General features: G+C 40.7%; 1 protein-coding gene across 1 annotated transcript in view; it reads right to left on the bottom strand.

Moving 5' to 3' along the window:
- Positions 1–1,909: 1,909 nt before the first annotated feature.
- Positions 1,910–21,407, bottom strand: part of nagpa (N-acetylglucosamine-1-phosphodiester alpha-N-acetylglucosaminidase) — a 126,452-nt gene continuing 106,954 nt past the window's right edge. The window contains exons 8-11 of the mRNA XM_085992622.1: positions 19,931–20,059; positions 11,833–11,964; positions 6,810–6,891; positions 1,910–5,035 (exon numbers count right to left, since the gene is read on the bottom strand). Of these exons, the coding sequence (XP_085848748.1) occupies positions 4,795–5,035; positions 6,810–6,891; positions 11,833–11,964; positions 19,931–20,059 (584 nt within the window). The 3' untranslated portion in view covers positions 1,910–4,794. The remainder of the gene's footprint in view (positions 5,036–6,809; positions 6,892–11,832; positions 11,965–19,930; positions 20,060–21,407) is intronic.

Raw genomic sequence — 21,407 nt, 5'->3', positions numbered from 1 at the left:
AGGCTCATGGAATAGGTGGGTCAGTGGCAGCTTGGATAAGGAATTGGCTTAAGGACAGAAAACAGCGAGTTGTGGTAACTGGCTGTTTTTCAGACTGGAGTATGGTAGACAGTGGTGTTCCCCAAGGGTCAGTGCTGGGGCCACTGCTTTTTTTGATATGCATAAATGACCTGGATATTGGAATAGAGTAGAATTATCTAAATTTGCCAATGACACCAAACTTGGGGGTGTGGCAAACAGTGATGATGATACTAATCGACTGCAACAGGACATAGGAAGGCTAGCAGAATGGGCAGATGGAATTTAATAGAGATGGGTAAGGTGATGCATTTTGGCAGACGGAAAAGGGAGAGGGAATATACACTTAATGGCACAGTTTTAAAGAGTGTGCAGGGACAGAGGGACCTGGGAGTTAATGTGCATAGGTCCCTGAAGGTGCCAGGACATATTGAGAGAGTGGTTAACAAAGCATATGGGATCTTGGGCTTCATAAATAGAAGTATTGAGTACAAAAGTAGAGAAGTTATGCTGAACCTTTATAAAGCGCTGGTTAGGCCACAACTGGAGTATTGTGTCCAGTTCTGGTCACCACACTTTAGGAAGGATGTGAAGGCCCTCGAGAGGGTGCAGAGGAGACTTACCAGAATGGTTCCGGGGATGGGGGATCTTGGCTACAAGGACAGGTTGGAGAAGCTGGATTTGTTTTCATTAGAGCAAAGGAGGTTGAGGGGTGATTTGATAGAGGTGTACAAGATTATGATGGGTTTGGATAGGCTAGACAGGGAAAGGTTGTTCCCACTGGTTGATGGTACAAGGACTAGGGGACACAGATTTAAGGTTTTGGGCAAGAGATACAGGGGGGACATGAGGAAAAACTTTTTTACGCAGCGAGTAGTGATGACCTGGAATTCGCTGCCAATGGAAGTGGTGGAAGCGGAGACACTCTGTTTTCAAGGAGAGACTGGATAGGCACTTGAGGGAAATAAACTTGCAGGGCTACGGGGATAGAGCGGGGGAATGGGACTGACTGGATTGCTCTACAGAAAGCTGGCACGGACTTGATGGGCTGAATGGCCTCCTTCTGTGCTGTTATGACTATGTCATACGGACACCTTTGTCCCATGACACATACACTATGCTGCTTTAGACCATCACAGGAGTTATACCAGAGTAGTTCTGGGGTGACTTGCCTACTAATTTTCTTTTATAGGGAAATATCCATCTCCATTTTGTACCAACCCTTTTCCCCTGCATGGCTTGCCCAAGAACAGAAACCCACCATGTGAGGAATGTGGGCACACTGTACTTCCATTACATGATGCAGCATACTAGAAGCATCTTGATAGTTTAATCTAAAGTTTTAAAAAGTACAAAATAGAATGTGTCAGGTGGTAGTGCCTTAACATACAAACAGAAAATGCACTGAACAAATATTTCACGGATATATACTAAGCAATAGTTAAAGTTTAACATCCATTGTTTAAAAAAATATAAACTTTGGTGTAAGAAAGGAGTGATTTTGTGATCTCATGATCCCAGTGGGGAGCGACACTCATTGGGAATCATGAGCATGCAGCCTCTATATCAACAACTCGCATTTACTGCATATAGCATCTGTCAATTAAAAAAAATCCCAAGGTGCTTCACGGAGGTATAAGGGAAAAAACTGAATGCTGAGCCAAAGCAAGTGAATATTAGGAGGGGTGATTAACATCTTGGTCAAGGTGGTGGATTTTATGGAGAATCTTAAAGGAGAGGGAATTTACATTCATTCATTCTAATAGATGAAAAAGCACAGGCTATGCACCCATTATTTTCCAAGATGTGTTCACTGGGCATGCCAGATCGCAGTATCACAACTAAAATGTAAACTTTATCTCAACAGCCTCTACAAAAGACTTTGCCAGAATTTAGTGCAAGAGCCTTATTTATTAACATTTTAAAGACTACATTCCAGTCTGAAAGATGTAAATCTAAACAATTTAAAAACACAACTGATATTTTGATAAATCCCAGTTAAGAACAATACTAAAGTGCAATATAAAATTCAGATTGATGCTATGATTAGAACTTCTCCCTTCATAATCATCAGATACAAGGGCAACTTCTTTCCATACAATATGCAGTGTAAATTTGACACTATATTTTCAAATATAGGCTGATTCCTGCCTGATTCCAGAACAAAATGTGTACATTCTCAGTGGAGAAAGAAACATCTGCAGCCAAAATTGCTCCATGATTTTGAATTAAGATGAGGGCCAGACATCTGGAGAAAGGTAAAATGATGTATTAAATATTTGGTGCTCAATCCCCATTAGCCACAAAGTGGTAGGATCTGAAGTTGTACCCACAACTTTATGTTGAATTGTCAATCTCACTATGCCATCATAGCAAACCACAAAAGAGCTCATCAGGTGATTCCTTGCAAGATGGCAGGGACATCATCTCAGCTGGCTCTCATGCATACCTTAAATGATCATTTTCAGAGTAGAATTGATATAATCTTGGGAACCAGATGTCACCCATCCCTGCAGCAAGGAATGATGCATATTCTAGGAATACATAAATCAGCAGATAAAACAATTTTTTTAAACAAGCAGTAAGCTTAAAATTATATCCACTTGTAAAAACAGATTACATAGTGGCAGAATATCTATTTTATTGCACCCTTTCCCATTGCATAGCCCAAGAATATTTAGTGCAAATAATTTAATCCTGCAATGTATTTACAAAGCACAGTGAAGACATCTGTGGGCTGAACACAATTATTGCACTTTATTTACTCCATTTAGTGACATGCTGCCTGGGAGTTCTTGGGTAAGCACCAATTTATCAGTTTTAGGTACCTGAAACTGTTGGAAAAATCAAGACGCCACCCATAAGTAAGTACATTTCAAAAGAAGATTTTTAAAAAAAGAGTTTCATGGGTTAACTAAGACAAATTTTTATAAGGAAACTGGAGGATAAGATCTTATAGAACCTTATTCTATGGTAGTATTCCATAAACTTTTGCATTTTTGTACCATTTAAACTATGGGAATTAAAGATCATGAAAAATAAATGATTTGCAGTTGTAACTATTAAATCCATTGTAAAATAGTATGTAATTCACTTAGATGCATACAAGTGGTTACTTTTAAATTAAGAAACCTCAGTGAACGGACAAGGCCCAAAGAGCAGGACATCACCAAGGTAAAAAAGTGAAGTAGAAGCAGAACTCACGATGCCAAACTTGGGTTTTAAAAACCTGTAATTATTGTTGCTGGATTGGATATATGCTTCAATATCAAATGTCTTAATGGACCGTTTTGTCCTAATTTACTCATGATATTTTAAGTTGATTTACTTTTACTTGGATCAGTCCAACACATTGCACCAAGTGTCAGATAGCACATAGGTACATAAACCATAAATAAAAACTGCTGCAAATTCAACACAATAGGGCAAAAAGTTTATAGAAAAGGTTCAAAAAAATTGTGCGGATGCATCAAATTTCACTGTAAAACTCTTCCCATCTTTAATCAAAATACCCCTCAAGTTCCCTCTGATTGTAGAGATGTATAACTCAAATAATCACGTTTCAAATTACATTTTTAGGACCATTGTGGATCTGTAAAATATTTGGTCAGATGGAGTTCAAACTTAATTTTAAACATCTGTAACAAGCATACAGTAAATACACTTATTTGGGAATTTAGCTTGCTCTTTTTAAAGTTCTGTTTATGATGAAGAACAAATGCTGTGTGGAAATTACCCCAGCCAGCAGCTTGGCAAGAATTGCATGAGAAATCAGCTAATGAGGAGTTTGAGCAAGAACCAAAACAAACATTTAAATTCTGACCCTCAGATCAGAAGTCCAGTCCTGGAGTCATCAGGCAACCAGCACCTTATTACTTTTTGAATACCTGCCCTTTATTAGGAACATAGGAACAGGAGTAGGCCATTGAGCCCCTCGAGCCTGTTCCGCCATTCAATGAGATCATGGCTGGTCTGTGACCCAACTCCATATACCTGTCATTGCCCCATATATCCCTTAATACCTTTGGTTAACAAAAATCTTTCAATCTCATTTAAAATTAACAGTTGACCCAGCATCAATTGCCATTTGCAGACGACAGTTCCAAACTTCTACCACCCTGTGTGTGTAAAAGTGTTTTCTAACTTCACTCCTGAAAGGCCTGGCTCTAATTTTTAGGCTATGTCCTCTAGTCCTAGACTCCGCAACCAGCGGAAATAGTTTCTCTTTATCTACCCGATCAGATCCCCTTAATATCTTAAAAACTTCGATTAAATCACCCCTTAATCTTCTAAATTCCAGGGATTACAACCCTAGTTTGTGTATTTGTGCTGGTCACACTGGAAAGAGAGAGAATCAGGACATAAGAACATAAGAAACAGGAGCAGGAGTAGACCAATCAGCCCCTCGAGCCTGCTCCGCCATTCAATAAGATCATGGCTGATTCATGTAAAACAAAAATACCCAAATGTATTACAGAAAATATCAATCATTAAGATCTTCAATCTTTGTTTTATGATTGGGAACTCTGCATATGGAATCCAGCATATTTGGAGGCTACTTAAACTTAGTCTCACACTTATACAGTAATACATTTTTTCCACAGTGTTGCAGTTCCTGAGGGTGATGTCTAGGTGACCTTTGGCAATAGGTACAGTTCACAGAAAACCCATCTAGGTTCTCCCAAGTTTCAAAAAAATTCAGCTGATTTGCCAGAAGTAGAACAAGGCAGCAACAAAGACCACATTTGTTCCACTGGCATGGAACTGCAAAAGTTGTTAAAAATTCATAGTTTCTGAGTTGCTTTCTTCCTCAATCGATGCATTAGTCTGTTTCAATGGGATTATTTCAGGGATGTCCGCACAAGTTAATTGTCCATTAGATTCTTTCAGTCGTTGATAGGAGTACTCACTGTCGATTCCAGAGCAAACACTTTTTTGGCAAAATTGGAAAAGATTTCCTGCTGTGCTCAGTAGTAACAAGATGAGAAGGGTGATTGATGTGATTAACCAAGATTTCCTATTAAGTATAGAAAGGGAGCGATTATATTTTCCATTTTAACCAATTTTACCATTCCTAATTTTATTTTTCTCATTCACACACATACCCGGTAGCATTTCTCCACTACAATACAGCACAGGCAACTTTTAAATAGTGCTTATGCTACACATTTGCAGAAAATCTCAAAGCACAAATGGTTAAAGGAAATTTAAATTTTTTATAATGACCCTTTTGCTGTTTGAAAAAACCTCAAAATAAGTGACTATTTTCAAACTATTCCAAGAGGAAGATAAACCTTTTTTGAAGATTCAAAATGCTCTGAAATTCAGACCACTCACCAGTTACTTTTATCAAAGGGGAAGCTCTTAGCAGGCCTCGTGAAAAACAGTAGCTGCTAAATCAGAGTGATTGAAGGCCTGTGTGTTATGAGTGATTAGGCCAAGCTGGAAGAGGGATATTTTGCTAAATCAGAAAGCTTGGGCCTGGGTTTGTGTAACTGTTATTGAGATGGACATGAGATTGACCAATAATTTCTTTGCTTTTGCAGCTGAAGTCAAACAAACTGATGCTAGAGATAACCAATCACTCATCCAGTATGCAGCATTCTGTTCTGGTAACTGCAAAGGGAAGGAGAGCCATTAGGCAAAATCAGAGGATTACTGAAATGGTACTTGAAGCCTCTTTAGAGCAATCAAGAACTGCTGCAAAGGTAGATTATGATGCAGCGCAGCACAAGGTCGAGAGTATCATTAGACAGATGAAGCAGGATCAGTGGCTTGCATTCACCTGCAAAGGTACGTAGTTATACAAAAATGTTACTAAATTCACTTTTCTGTTGGGTAAAGTTTGTCATCAGTCATCGGCAGAACGGGCTAATGAACCAGTGGACTCCATGCTGCATCCCTTAGCTGCTGGTAGAGAGGCAGGTATTCATTCTAAATTCATAAAATTTGCTTTAAGCGCAAGAGTGGGGGAACAGTAATAGTCTTGGAGAATGGTGCTAAGAATCACTGACTCACCCTGGAGCTGCCCTTTTGAATAGAATTCTGCCCATTTACACTAAACAAGCCTGAAAAACTAGTGAAGAATCTCGCTGGTATTAGTGGCTGGTGATGTAAGTTTGTAACTAAGTCAATTCTATGAGGGGATAGACCTGATAATCTGATACCTGAGCCAGGTAGGTCCACAGTACTCCAGGGCATGGTGGGGGATTGACCTGTCAGTCTAACTCACTAATGGGACCTGGATTTGTTATTGAGATGCACAATTTTTCCTATTGTGTTTCAGATAATCTAATTAGCTAATGCATTAACAGATAGGTTGACCCTAACTGGATAAGCAACAGGGAATTTACTAGAAGCCTTGCTCTATCAAACCACATTTAAGCTCTGGAATTAGATAAGTGGGCTGTGACCCTACAGTGAGAGAGTGTGCATCCCATCGTGGGCATTTCTTAGTAGCTTGGAAACTCAACAATAGTGATGGGTCTCTGTCCATGCCAGACCAAAAAATTTGGTTGAAATACAAACAAATTAACCCAGTTATAATGACTTATTTTATATTAAATTGACCACTTTTAGTGGTGTGCTTGGGGGAAGATCAGGTCCTTTTTTTTGGACTATATTCTTTCTCCATTTGAAAAGACTAATGGATTGAGAAATAATAAAAACAAAAGATAATCACATTGCCCAAATAGGGAGGATGCATTTCAATCATACATTTGTTACTGCTACAGGTGAATTTTGATTCAAATTTGTACATTATGATACACATAAAAAGAAAATATACAAACTCTTTCAAGAAATGTGAATTCTTTTCAAAGCCATGTTGGTTCTTCCATATTTCAGACATCTGCGAAGCTAGGCACTGATGCACTGTAATATAAAATGCAATAGACTTTGTTTCCAGGATATTGTACATGTTTAAGCTGATTTTTCAAAAAGCCCAAATTACTATTAATACATAAAAACCTATGAAAAAACTAACATACATCTATGGCTATTGATACATATATCTATTGTAAAATTGTATCTATATTAAAGATCTACATCTGCACACACTTCCCATCAACAAAGTTCGCTCCCTGTTGTCATATTTTTGGTGCACTGTCAACTTTTTCCATTAGAAATTCTTATGTACAGATTTATAATAGAAACTACCCATGTAAACTTGTCACAATGTAATTACACTCTCCTGTCAGTGGTGGCATTGTATTGCCTCAGTTTTGCATTGTTGGCTCCTCAGCCTGTAATGCAGAGACACTCCTATGCGCCAACCAGTTCTACTTCGCTGCTTCCCAATTTTTTGTAATATTTGTTTATTTATAAATATGTTTTTGTAATACTTAAATTTTATATGAATTGAATGTATCATTTTAAAACTGGGACTAAATATGCACACTGTTGTCCAATTATCCTCCACCCTCTAATCCAACTTCACCTGAAGGCACTGTCTTGATTCGCCATGTGTAACACCACAGGTGATTGACTGGTATTGTGGCAGAGCCACCAAGGGACTCTGATCTAATGTACATAATTATCTTTAACAAACTGTTAGCTACAGACTGAATCTGTATCTTTGTTCATATTATTGCATGTACATAGCGCGGTCCCTTTAAGAATGAGACCAAACGCGATGACGTCATCACATTGGTCATGTGATCCTTCAGCGGCGGGAAAACGTGATGACGTGAGGCTAGGGAGCCGTCCTAGCCAGTCCTTGTGGAGCCGAAGAGTACAGACCTGTTATTTAGTTCTCCTGCACTTGCATGTTAAACTCTGTTAAATAGTATTAAACATCGTTTGTTTGATAGACTGACTCGACCTCAGTCCTTTAGTTAGGAATCTAGCCATTCCTACAGTATCTTAATAAAAATCTTGTTTATATGTGCACTTCCTGTCCAAAAACTTTACTTCTGGAAGTTCCAATTTTGACAAGATAGAAGTGTTAACCTTGACTCATCTGAGTCAGAAGGTTGTGGGTTCAAGCCCCACTCCAGATATTTGAACATATATTCTAGCCCGACACTTCAGTGCAGTACTGAGGGTGAGCTGCACTGTCGGAGGTGCCGTCTTTTGGACGAGACATTAAATCAAGGCCCCGTCTGCCCTCAGATGAACATTAAAAATCTCATGGCACCATTTGAAAACGAGCAGGGGCGTCTCCTGGTCGATATTTATCGCTCAAACATCACTAAAAACAGATTATCTATTTGTGGGACCTTGCTGTACACAAATTGACTGCCACGTTTCCCTACATTACAACAGTGACTACACTTCAAAAGTACTTCATCGGTTAGACCTGGACGACATTCAGGAAAATGTCTTAATCTAAATGTACACTCTCTGAAGCCGCAAACCTACATTTCGTTGTACTGCACTTGTGCACTAACAATGACAATAAAGTTGATTATTAATTATTATTATTATTATTATTATTATTATAAGTGACAGGTAACACTGGCGCCACACAAGTGCCAGGCAATGACTATCTCCAACAAGCGAGCGTCTAACCACCACCCCTTGACATTCAATGGATTTACCATCGCTGAATCCCCCACCATCAATATCCTGGGGGGGGTCACCATTGACCAGAAACTTAACTGGGCCAGCCACATAAATACTGTGACAACAAGAGCAGGTCAGAGGCTGGGTATTCTGTGGCGAGTGTCTCACCTCCTGACTCTCCAAAGCCTTTCCTCCATCTATAAGGCACAAGTCAGGAGTGTGATGGAATACTCTCCACTTGCCTGGATGAGTGCAGCTCCAACAACACTCAAGAAGCTCGACACCATCCACGACAAAGCAGCCCGCTTGATTGGCACTCCATCCACCACCGGCGTACCATGGCTGCATGTGGACCATCTACAAGATGCACTGCAGCAACTCGCCAAGGCTTCTTCGGCAGCACCTCCCAAACCTGCGACCTCTACCACCTAGAAGGACATGGGCAGCAGGCGTATGGGAACACCACCACCTCCAAGTTCCACTCCAAGTCTCACACCATCCTGACTTGGAAGTATATCGCCGATCCTTCATCATCGCTGGGTCAAAATCCTGGAACTCCCTCCCCAACAGCGTTGTGGGAGTACCTTCACCACACAGACTGCACTCACCACCACCTTCTCAAGGGCAATTAGGAATGCGCAATAAGTGCTGGCCTTGCCAGCGACGCCAACATCTCATGAACAAATAAAAGACATCCTAAGGTCATGAAAGGCACAATTCCTTTCCTTTTTTTTTTTTTACCTCTACTGTTGCTCACAGCTTTTGATAAAATCTTTTCATTCTGGGCATGTGCAGTTGCAAATTTACCAGCAAGCATTCTGCTCATTAATAAGATTGAAGGGCAGAAGAGTGTGTCCCTTCACCCTGCGAGGATTTTAAAGTTTCTTTGGTTTTTACAAAAGACTTTGACAAAAACTGGACATTAAATACTTAGAAAGCTTTTATTTTAGGCAAGTGATGGCATACAGGTATAAACAATCATGCCTTTTGGTTATGAACTTCTCACAAACATCAATAAAAGTATCCAGTCGGAACAGCAACTTTTTACATTAGAAATTCTTATGTACAGATTTATAATGGAAACTGCCCATGTAAACTTGTCACAATTATTGTTATTTTAGTTTCTTTGTTGATGTTTAGAAGAGAATATAAAGATTTTTCAGAGAATGAATTGCTGTTGATAATCTAGTTAAAACATCTGTTTCTGAGTGTCAGCTGTGGCTCAGTTGGTAGCACCTTCGCCTCAAGTCCCACTCCAGAAACTCGAGCATAAAAGATCTAGGCTGACTCTCAGAGGTGCTGTCTTTCGGATGAGATGTTAAACCGAGGTCCTGTCTGTTCTCTCAGGTGGATGGAGAAGATCTCATGGCACTATTTCGAAGAGCAGGGGAGTTATCCCCAGTGTCCTGCCCAATATTTATCCCTCAATCAACATAACAAAAACAGATTATCTGGTCATTATCACATTGCTGTTTATGTTCATGTGCGCAAATTGTCTGCCACGTTTCCTACATTACAACAGTAACTACACTTCACAAAAAGTACTTCATTGGCTGTAAAGCGCTTTGGGACGCCCAGTGGTCATGAAAGGTGCTATATTAATGCAAGTCTTTCTTTTCTTTCTTGAATCATTTAAATAATGAAGTTTCGAGTGTTTCATAATAAATTTTATAAACAAGCAAAAATTGTTGAGGGAAGACTGTACAAGTCAGGAAATACATTAATAGTGCACTAAATTGTCTGTTTCTACACTCCAAGAGTGCACATCAAGAAATTGATGTGCACTCTTGGAGTGTAGAAACAGACAATTTAGTGCACTATTAATGTATTTCCTGACTTGTACAGTCTTCCCTCAACAATTCCTTTCATTTTAATAAACAGAAAAATTATACTTAAATGCTTTAAGATAGGAACTGTCTGACAATGGGAAGTGGTGATGGTGGGAGTTACATTGATGTGATTAACTGAAGATAGGTTCGGAAGTCTGAGCATGCGCTGTGTGCGTAATTTCCCAAGGTGCATCAGCAGCATTTAAGATAGCCAAATGATGGAATTCTTCTCTTAGTGTCTCCAAAAAAAATCTATTTGGTTGTTTTTTCAAAATTATTTGAAAAGAACTTGCATTTACTTAGCACCTTGCACATCCTTAGAAGTGGTTTACTGCCAATGGAGCACTTTTGAAGGATGATCAATATTGTAATGTAGGCAAAAGCAACAGCTAATGTGCACATGACAAGATCTCTCAATCAGCAATGAGATAAATAATCAGCTAATCTTTTTTACTGAGGTATTGGTTGAGGGAAAATGTTGGCCAGGAAACCAGGAGCACAACATTGGCTGTAAATAAGAACATAGGAACAAGTAGGCCATTCAGCCCCTCAAGTCTGTTCTGCCATTCAATTAGATCATGGCTGATATGTATTTTAACTCCATTTATCCACCTTGGTTCTAGATCCCTTAATACCCTTGCCTGATAAAAATTTGTCAGTCTCAGTTTTGAATGTTTCAGTCGATCTAGCCTCAACAGCTTTTTGAGGGAGTGTTCCAGCTTTCCACTACCCTTTGTGTGAAGAGGAGCTTTCTGACATCACCCCTGAACAGCCTAGCTCTAATTTTAAGGCTATGCCCCCTTGTTCTGGTCTCCCCCATCAGAGGAAAGTTTCTCACTATCTATCCTATCAAATTCTTTAATCATCTTGAACACCTCAATTATATTAGCTCTTAATCTTCTATACTAGCCCGTAATCTTCTATACTCAAGCACTTTGGGATAAAAATTAAATACACAGGTAAAGGAAATAATTATCTATATTAAAGATTTTACTTTCAGTCAACTCCTTACATATAAATTTTGAGTTCACTTTTATAATGAAAACTGCTTATATACGCACACAGTCATAGAATTTGATCTCTAAAGAATGAGAAAAATTCCAAAAGAGCAGCAAGGTTAGGGAACACTTTGTTGGAACACCTTATGAGATATGGTAGCCTATGGGTTATGGCAATGAACCAGCAATCCATGGGGCATAACTTCAAACCCATGATTACTGGGTCAATATTGTGGAATTCTCTCTTTAAACCCATTGCAGCAATACCACAAGCATTTTAAGGCAGCCTTCTGAGGGCAATTCAAAATGGGCCTTTGCAAACATCTTCCAAATCCAGAGAATCATTTTTTTTTTTTATAAAAAGAGTTAAGTGTTCTGTTTCCTAGTGCTGACATCCCCCATCTTGACAGGATCAGAAAAGGAAAAACAAATGTTTTGGTAGTATACTGTAGCAGTGAAGATAGTAATATTGCTTTGAATACCTCTGTATAAGGTGTCATTAAATCTGGAGTCATGGGTGATGTTACAACTTCCAGTCACTGGATGACAGGGGCACATATTTGCACAGTGACATGCCTGCTGACACCTCCTCCCATACCATCCCATGGGACATTCTGTTTAAAATAAAACAAAATAATTTAGTATACAGTCAACATATTCACGCATCACTTCACTGCTTCCTGTATCACTAACTGAAATTTCCCATGAGTGAACTCTCCTACTACAAAAATGAAAAACTAGGAAAAAGCAACTGTACCAAGATAAAAAAAAACCTTGCACTGTCAAACCACGCAATTACCATCTTTCAAAAAGCTACTCGAAGCACAGAATCTCCTGACATATATTTTGAAATTTTGTATTAATAATTTTGAACTCATATCTACAAAGGTAAAATTCTTCTAAATGCTGAATATTATAAATTAAAATGAGAGAAACATAAAACAGTCAGTGTATTCTTCACTGGATGGAAATCAGATACTGCCACTGTGCATGCTCATGCTAGCAGTCAACTCTATTTTTGGTCAGCTGGGTATCTGATACGCATGTTAACCCAGCACCACATTTAAGAATCAAGACAGCCTACTGAGAAATACACAACAGATACAATTTATTGTTACCAAATATGAAGTGCAACTCATCTCCTCTTAGGCATACAACCTACTTTCCCAAATCCAGAACATTTAAAGCAGAGACAAGCACCAATGTAGAGTATTGCTGAAGTTTAACCAGCTAAAAACAGAACTCTCCTTCCCACTAGCTCAGACCAATTTACTCTTTAGGGCATCACCTAGAAGGTTAACCAGTGCCAAATGGGAAGAATCACAGTCCTCAGTGACAGATTTACCCTTCCAGGTCACGTTAATGAGCGAGGCTAGCTTATTAATCATCAGTGTCCTGGAGTACTGTGGACCTTCCTGGCTCAGGTATTGCATTGCCAAGTCTGCCACAGACAGTTGACTCCCTTCCAATCTTCCATCGCTGAGCATATAATCTTGGAACCAACTTAAAAAGTTAGCTAGAGGTTACCACATTACGTCTGCGGATTCTTGCATGAATAGAGCAGAAAGGTGACCTTTAGTGGCGTGATCATAGGCCATCTATGATATACTGCACTGTGAGTAAATGAGAAGGATGTCACCAGTGGCTTATACTGCAAAACATGGGTAGTTATTTGGAATCAACTGCAAACCTAAAAGCTGCTTGCAGAGATATGCACACTTCCAGTACAGTAGTTCAAGGAATTATGTCAGCAAGAGTAAAAACTTCCCCAGGATTATCCTTCTGGGAGAAAAACTACATGAGGAGGGCTGTCTTTTTCGTCACTCTAGGGCACCCTTTCTTGTTAGGAGGTGGCTGCAAAATAGTTGAAGGAGGTAATAACCTTGACAATCACTGGCATGTTTGCTGCAGGTATCCTTCCAACTGTTGCGACAAATCTGCAACTGGCTCCATGCTGACCAGGTGCCTGCAGACCCTGTTGTCCTCAGTTATTACTGTATTAGGTATGTGTGCCACAAGGTATCTGGTATAATGGCAAATGTGGGTAGTCTGGATCTGGTGTCTGTTGTTCTGTCATGCCCTCTTTCATCTTTACCACTTCAACCATGAAAAAATGCAATTTGGTACTTCAAAACCAATCATGATCACTTCTTTGAATGTGTCTTATAGACCAGGGGCAGCTAGCATTAGAGGGCTACTTGTAAACTTCTGGATTTGCTAGGATCAACCACCAAGGAAAAAACCACTCTTCCTTTAATCATCTTAATATATTGAAAATGTTGTGATAGTGCACACTTCCAGTCATGTCACTTTGGTGCCACACTTTTTGATTTACTAACATTTAAAGTCACATTTTTTGATTTGTTTAAATTTAAATGTCATCAACTGAGGCGGTAAGCAGAATATGTAAATTAAAAGCTAGAAAGCTACCCATGAGAAACTGCTAAGGGGTTATCAAAACAATCCTGAACAACTGATTAGGAAAACTTATCAATACATGAAAGGAGGTTAAAAACATTTTGAAAATATTTCACTGCTAGCTTTTATCCTCAACTATGGGCATAACAGATTTTAATGAAACAAAAATTACATATTTTACAATAATAATTAAACTTATCTATAAAATTGTTTTCTGTCTTTGAGTATCTTAGCATTTTTGCTGGGAGGCCTCAGCCTCTCGAAATTCTGGACTTGAAGTTGATAGGTTCCCAAATCTATCACAATCAGCTGAAGGGAGTTACCAAGTACACCTGTGCATGCAATTACAAGGATGCAGTTTCGGCATGTCCAGAATTTCCCAAAGTGCATCAGTATGATGCCTTTGAAGTGCATCTTTCCTTATGCTAAAACAGTATTTCTATATTTTACTTTTAGCCAAATGATTTTAAAGCAAGTGGGGCTCAGATAAAGTTTCCCATGTAAACTATTCAATTCTATTTCAGAGAGAAATCCTGAGCTGTTTGTATCTATATAGACCGAAGTAGAGAGAGAACACACAAGAGAGCTAGAGATAGGTGGATAGAGCTACAGCATGACCAGGCAAGAGAGAGTGTAAATGACAGCTCTGATACTACCAAGCCATAGACACACCCACAGTGTCATCAAACCCCAGAACCCTTTGCCCAGTACTGCCAAGCAACGTTCCCGTTAATCTGCACGGCCACGTGGCAGTCTGGAAGTCCCACGCAGCCTGCTCACCGGCTTTTAAATGGAAAAACCACACATGTGCAGAAATTTGAATGGGCTGTGCAGCCCATTAAAGGGGCCTTGCACCCAAAAAAAAGAGGGAACATTGCTGCCAAACTCTGGCATCTCCTTCCCAGTACTACCAGGCAACAGGATCCCCTTCCCCACATCTTCCAGAACCTAGGATTTTGCCGCCACCACCACCCCCCCTCCACCCGAGTGCTGCCAAATTCCAGAAATCCCCAATGAGCCAAACCCCATATCTGACTCACTGCTCTGCCAAACCCCAGGATTCCCTCCCCAGTATTGCCAAACTTCAAGAGCCCCATTATACTTCAAACAGTATAACATTCCTTTCCCCAGTGCTATTAGATCCTAGGGACTCCTCACCCCATTGACACAAGACCCAATGACTCCTACACCATTGCGGTCAGCCCCAGGAGCACCTTCAGTTCTGAGATACCACAGGATACTTCCCCCATCTGACTGACACTGGGATTCCTCCCCTGCAGTTTCCAGACCTCAGAATCTCCTACTTCAATCCTTTGGAGCTGCCAGATCTCAGGAATGCCCCAGTAAGCAAACCCCAATTCTACCCTAGGTTCTTCTCCACAGTACTGCCAAACCACAGGTTCTGTTTCCATGGGCCCAATCCACGGGACCATCAATATGCCTCTAAACTCCACTGCCCCCTTCCAAGTGCTATTGAATGCCAGGTACTTAGCTTTGGTGTAGTTCATCTGGCTATGCATTCATGGTTTTAAAACAGGTATGAGATAAGAATTGAGCACATAGATAAAGGAACATATACAGTAATAATAATCCAGACCACAATTTAGTTTTTATAGAAAAGACAGAATTGTGGAAATTGCTTCCCAATATGCCAATGAAAATGGCAGATTATTTAATAACAATTTGACTTATTCAGTCATCCTAATAGTACAGTGTGTTTTACAAGGTTTAATATTATTGATATAAAATAGCATAACCTGAAACTCAACAAGAGCAATGGGAGATTTACTGGTTGCTATTCAAATGGTATATCTGTGCACATTTCCTGCCCATCACACATTTGTTGCCAGTCATACTTAACCAACAATATCCCAAATCCTCAGCAAAATTCAGTACTATATTTACAGCTCATGGCTCACGTTCAAATTTGTCCGCTTTAATTCAAATTACTTCCACTTTATTTGTAAATTTTCAAATAGAGCAGAAATAAAAAAAAGTTGCAAGCCATGCGTAAACTTCTTAAAACAATTTTTGCAACCACTGAAGTAATGAAAAACATTCTGCAAGCTCCTTTAACTATTCATAGACATAGAAGATAGGAGCAGGAGTAGGCCATTCGGCCCTTCGAGCCTGCTCCGCCATTCAATGAGATCATGGCTGATCATCCAAATTCAGTACCCGACCCTGCCTTCTCCCCATATCCCTTGATCCCTTTAGCCTCAAGAAATATATCCAACTCTTTCTTGAATATATTTAATGAACTGGCCTCCACCGCCCTCTGTGGCAGAGAATTCCACAGGTTCACCACTCTCGGTGAAGAAATTCCTCCTCATTTCAGTCCTAAATGGCTTACCCCTTATCCTTAGACTATGACCCCTGGTTCTGGACTCCCCGGCCATCAGAAACATCCTTTCTGCATCTAGTCTGTCCAGACCTGACAGAATTTTATAGGTTTCGATGAGATCCCCTCTCAATCTTCTAAACTCCAGTGAGTATAAGTCCAATTGACACAATCTCTCCTCGTACTTCATTCCTGCCATCCCAGGTATCAGCCTGGTGAATCTTCGCTGCACTCCTTCCATGGCAAGAACGTCCTTCCTCAGGTAAGGTGACCAAAACTGCACACAATACTCAAGGTGCGGTCTCACCAAGGCCCTGTACAACTGCAGCAAGACATCCTTGTTCTTGTACTCGAACCCTCTTGCTACGAAGGCCAACATACCATTTTTGCCTTCTTAACCGCCTGCTGCACCTGCATGCTTACCTTCAGCGACTGGTGCACAAGAACACCCAGGTCTCTCTGCACTTCCCCTTCTCCCAATCTATTGCCATTCAAATAATAATCTGCCTTCCTGTTTTTGCCACCAAAGTGGATAACCTCACATTTATCCACATTATAGTGCATTTGCCATGTTTCTGCCCAATCACCCAACCTGTCCAAATCGTACTGGAGTTTCATGACATCCTCCTCACAGCATACCCTCCCACCCTGCTTTGTGTCGTCTGCAAATTTGGAGATATTACATCCAATTCCCTCGTCCAGATCATTAATATATATTGTGAACAGCTGGGGTCCTAGGACCGATCCTTGCGGCACCCCACTAGTCACTGCCTGCCACTCGGAAAACGACCCGTTTATTCCAACTCTTTGCTTTCTGTCCGCCAACCAGTTCTCTATCCAAGTCAATACCTTGCCCCCAATCCCATGTGCCTTAATTTCTTTGTTCCCCATTATAAATTCCCCCGATTCTGACTGCAAGGGACCTATGCTTGACTTCACCAATCTTTTTCTCTTTACATATCTATAAAAGCTTTTACAGTCAGTTTTTATGTTCCCTGCAAGTTTACTCTCATATTCTATTTTCCCTTTCTTAATTAATCCCTTTGTTGAATCCTAAACTGCACCCAATCCTCAGGATTATTGCTTTTTCTGGCCAATTTGTATGTCCTCTCCTTGGATCTTATGCTATCCCTAATTTCCCTGGTTAGCCACGGTTGAGTCACCTTTTTTGTTTTATTTTTATGCCAAACTGGGATGAACAACTTCTGCAGTTCATCCATTCGGTCTTTGAATGTTTGCCATTGCCTATCCACCGTCAACCCTTTGAGTGCCATTCCCCAATCAATCCTACCCAACTCGCTCCTCAGACCATCGTAGGTTTCCTTTATTTAAATTGAGGACCCTAGTTTCTGAGTCAACTACTTCATTCTCCATCTTAATGAAGAATTCGATCATATTATGATCGCTCCGACCCAAGGGGCCTCGTACAACAAGATTGCTAATTAATTCTTTCTCGTTACATAATACCCAGTCTAAGATGGCCTGATCTCTGGTTGGTTCCTCGACATATTGGTCCAGGAAACCATCCCGTAAACACTCCAGGAATTCCTCCTCCACAGTATTGTTACTAATTTGGTTAGCCCAATCTATATGTAGATTAAAGTCACCCATGATGACTGCTGTGCCCTTATTGCACGCTTCTTTAATTTCCCTTTTAATGCCATCCCCAACCTCCGCCTTACTGTTTGGAGGTCTATATACCACTCCCACTAATGTTTTTTTCCCCTTAGTATTTCTCAATTCTACCCATACAGATTCCACATCATCAGAGCTAATATCCTTCATTACAATTGTGTTAATCCCTTCTTTAACCAGTAATGCTACCCCTCCTCCCTTTCCTTTTTGCCTATCTTTCCTGAATATCGAATACCCCTGGATGTTGAGTTCCCAGTCTTGGCCATCCTTGAGCCACGTTTCCGTAATCCCAACCAAATCATATTCGTTTACCTCTATTTGCGCAGCCAATTCATCCACCTTATTACAAATGCTCCTCGCATTAAGATACAAAGCCTTCAGGCTTGTTTTTTTAACGCTCTTAGACCTATTAGAATTATTATTTACTGTGGCCATGTTTGATTTAAACCGTTGATTTCTCTGACTGCCACTTTTGTTTTTCTCCTTCCTATCTTTTGCTTTTATCCTTGTTTCCCTTTCCTGTCTCCCTGCTCAGGTTCCCAACCCCCTGCCTTTTTAGTTTAAACCCTCCCCCACAGCACTAGCAAACCCTCCCCCACAGCACTAGCAAACACTCCCCCACAGCACTAGCAAACACTCCCCCTAGGACATCGGTTCCAGCCCTGCCCAGGTGCAGACCGTCCAGTTTGAACTGGTCCCACCTCCCCCAGAATCGGTTCCAATGTCCCAGGAACTTGAATCCCTCCCCCTGGCACCATTCCTCTAGCCACGTATTCATCTGAAGTATCCTTCTATTTCTACTCTGACTAGCACGTGGCACTGGTAGCAATCCTGAGATTACTACCTTTGAGGTCCTGTTTTTTAATTTACCTAACTCCCTATATTCCGCTTTTAGGACCTCATCCCGCTTTTTACCTATATCGTTGGTGCCTATATGCACCACGACAACTGGCTATTCACCCTCCCCTTCCAAGATGTTCTGCAGCCGCTCGGAGTTATCCTTGACCCTTGCACCAGGGAGGCAACACACCATCCTGGAGTCTCGTTTGCGGCTGCAGAAACGCCTATCTATTCCCCTTACAATTGAATCCCCTATTACTATAGCTCTACCCCTCTTTTTCCTCCCAGTCTGTGCAGCAGAGCCACCCCTGGTGCCAGGAAGTTGGCTGCTGCTGCCTTCCTCTGATAAGCCATCCTCCCCAACAGTACTCAAAGTGGTATATCTGTTGGAGAGGGGGATGGCCACAGGGGACCCCTGCACTTCCTGCCTGCGCCTAGTACTCTGCCTGTTGGTCACCTGTTCCCTTTCTTCCTGTCCAACCTCTACCTGTGGCGTGTCCAACTCCCTAAACGTGCTATTCACGATGTCCCGAGCATCGTGAACGCTCCAGTATGCATCCAATCGCAGCTCCAGTGCCGCAATGCGGTCTGTCAGTAGCTGCAGCTGGGTGCACTTCCTGCACACGTAGTTGTCAGGGACACAGGAAGTGTCCCTGAGTTCCCACATTTCGCAGGAGGAGCAGATCACAAAGCCGGGCTGTCCTGCCATGACTTACCCTTTAATTAATTGAGTTTAAATTAAATCAATCAATCCCACTAATTACACTACAGTTAAATAGTTTACCAACAGTTCCCGCTACACCAGAGAGACCTTAGAAACTATAAAACAGAATAATTTACTTTTTATACTTCTTCCAGCTGCAGCCAGTAAATACACCGTGTTCCACTGCCAACCCCAACCTTACTTCAGCTGACTTCCCATCTAATTCCTATACTTCCAAGGGACCTCCCATCCAACTATTCAAAATATTAAAATTCAAATATTTATCACCCTACTTTGGCAGTGAGTGTCTCTGAAACTCACCATTTCCCATACCTCTTGAACCCTGTTCACTAATTATTTTTACATTCACAAAATCCATTGTGCATTGCAACATGGCAAACAGGCAGAACATTTACAAAAAATTGAGAGAAGGCTAATGTTTGTACCCGGGGTGGGTTTATGTTTGAGGCAATCCGATACTGAGCTCAGATGTTACAGCTAGAGCTAGCCCGTCGACCTTGGATTATGGTCAAGGTGTTGGTCACTGGAAACTTAATGGTGGGGAAAACATTCCTCGGGTAGCGTCATGGCTTCTGTGGTTTCAGACAATCAAAGAGTTTTATTTCTAATTCTGTAAACTCACCTTGTTCACAGAAGTCTCCATGATAACCAGACAAACAGGAGCAGGTACCATGTATATGGTCACAAATCCCACCATTTATGCAGTGGCATTTTTGGCTACAGCCATCACCATAGAAACCATTAGGGCATACTGTTGGGAAAAGAAATGAGTAAAAGTGCTGAAAATTAAACACTCATTGTTTGATATTCTTGGAATGTACCACTGATCAACAAAAGTAAACAGTTCTACATTTCAATACATTGAGGTTTTTTTTATATAATGGAAAAAGTTTACTATGGAAAATTTTACAATAACAATACAATTAAAACATGATAAACATGTAAAAATTTACAACTGAATTGCATGCCCAGAATTTAAAAACAGCAAATCAGTTTCTTGATATAAATGTGATTACATTCAAAATATTGTAAGTTTCATACTTTGTCTAGTTCACCACTTTCCCCAATGCAAGGTGTCCACCATGTGGGCCTCAAGTGCTAGCAATCCAGCGTTCTAAGCTCAGGCAATTCCGTCCTATTTGTGCTTGTATTTCTTATTCCCTGATCTGTCCTGTTTAAATTCTGTGGGCCTAGAGGTTTAGACATGACTGTTCTTGGTGTTCTGATTTAGGATTTATCCACTAATGAGACAGCAAGATCTGTTAGTATTAGCAGCTTGATATATGTAAATTAATTAATGGGAACATGGATTTAAACTTTATACGTGGACTCTGAAGCTCCATGGTATACACTAATAGGACACCCAAAAGAGGAAAAACTCACACCATGCTCCAATGAAAAAAAACCCTAACCCCAAACTGTTCTATTATCAAGCCTTTCCTCTGACAAATACTCACTACTGCCATACACTCTATGCACTATTTTAATATAGTCAGTCATTCATATATGTGCTGTTTGAAATCACATGAAAGGAGCAGAAAATTCCATTGGTCCAAGGCCAGTGATTTCTTTTTTAAGAGAGTAATGATATATACAAGTTGTGATGAAACATTCCATTCATCACTCATCAGTATTTCTCTGCCTGTGACTGTGGTTGGTTTCAGTTTCATTTCCATTGTATTGTACTGTGTGTAGGGCTCCGCCCATACCTGGCTCCTATGTAAGCTGGCCCAGCCTGCAGCACATCCAGTACGGCAGACCTCTGGATGGAAGATACATTCTCCTCTGTGTGTTACCTTCTAAGTCAATAAAAGCCTTGTTTTGTTTCGCTAACATCGAGTCTCGGATTTATTGAGGCACATCAATTTTATTGACTTATTTTTCAACACAATGGATCAACTCTTGAAACCCGAACGTTTGGATTTGGACCAGCATGCTTCGGACGCATCGGCACGCTTCGGACACTGGTTTATGTGTATGGAATTCTTCCTGGACAATTCCGCAGCCGTCAAAGACGCTACGGACGCTGCGAGTATGAAACTCTGAATTCTGCGGAATTGGGTAAGCCACCGGGTTTACCCCCTCATCCAAGACGCCGA

Source organism: Somniosus microcephalus, chromosome 7, assembly GCF_052327205.1.
Source record: "Somniosus microcephalus isolate GS21.2 chromosome 7, FLI_Smic_1.0, whole genome shotgun sequence".
In the NCBI taxonomy this organism is placed as follows: Eukaryota; Metazoa; Chordata; class Chondrichthyes; order Squaliformes; family Somniosidae; genus Somniosus; species Somniosus microcephalus.
The sequence above is the reverse complement of the archived record's forward strand: the minus strand, read 5'-3'. Positions and strand labels throughout refer to the sequence as shown.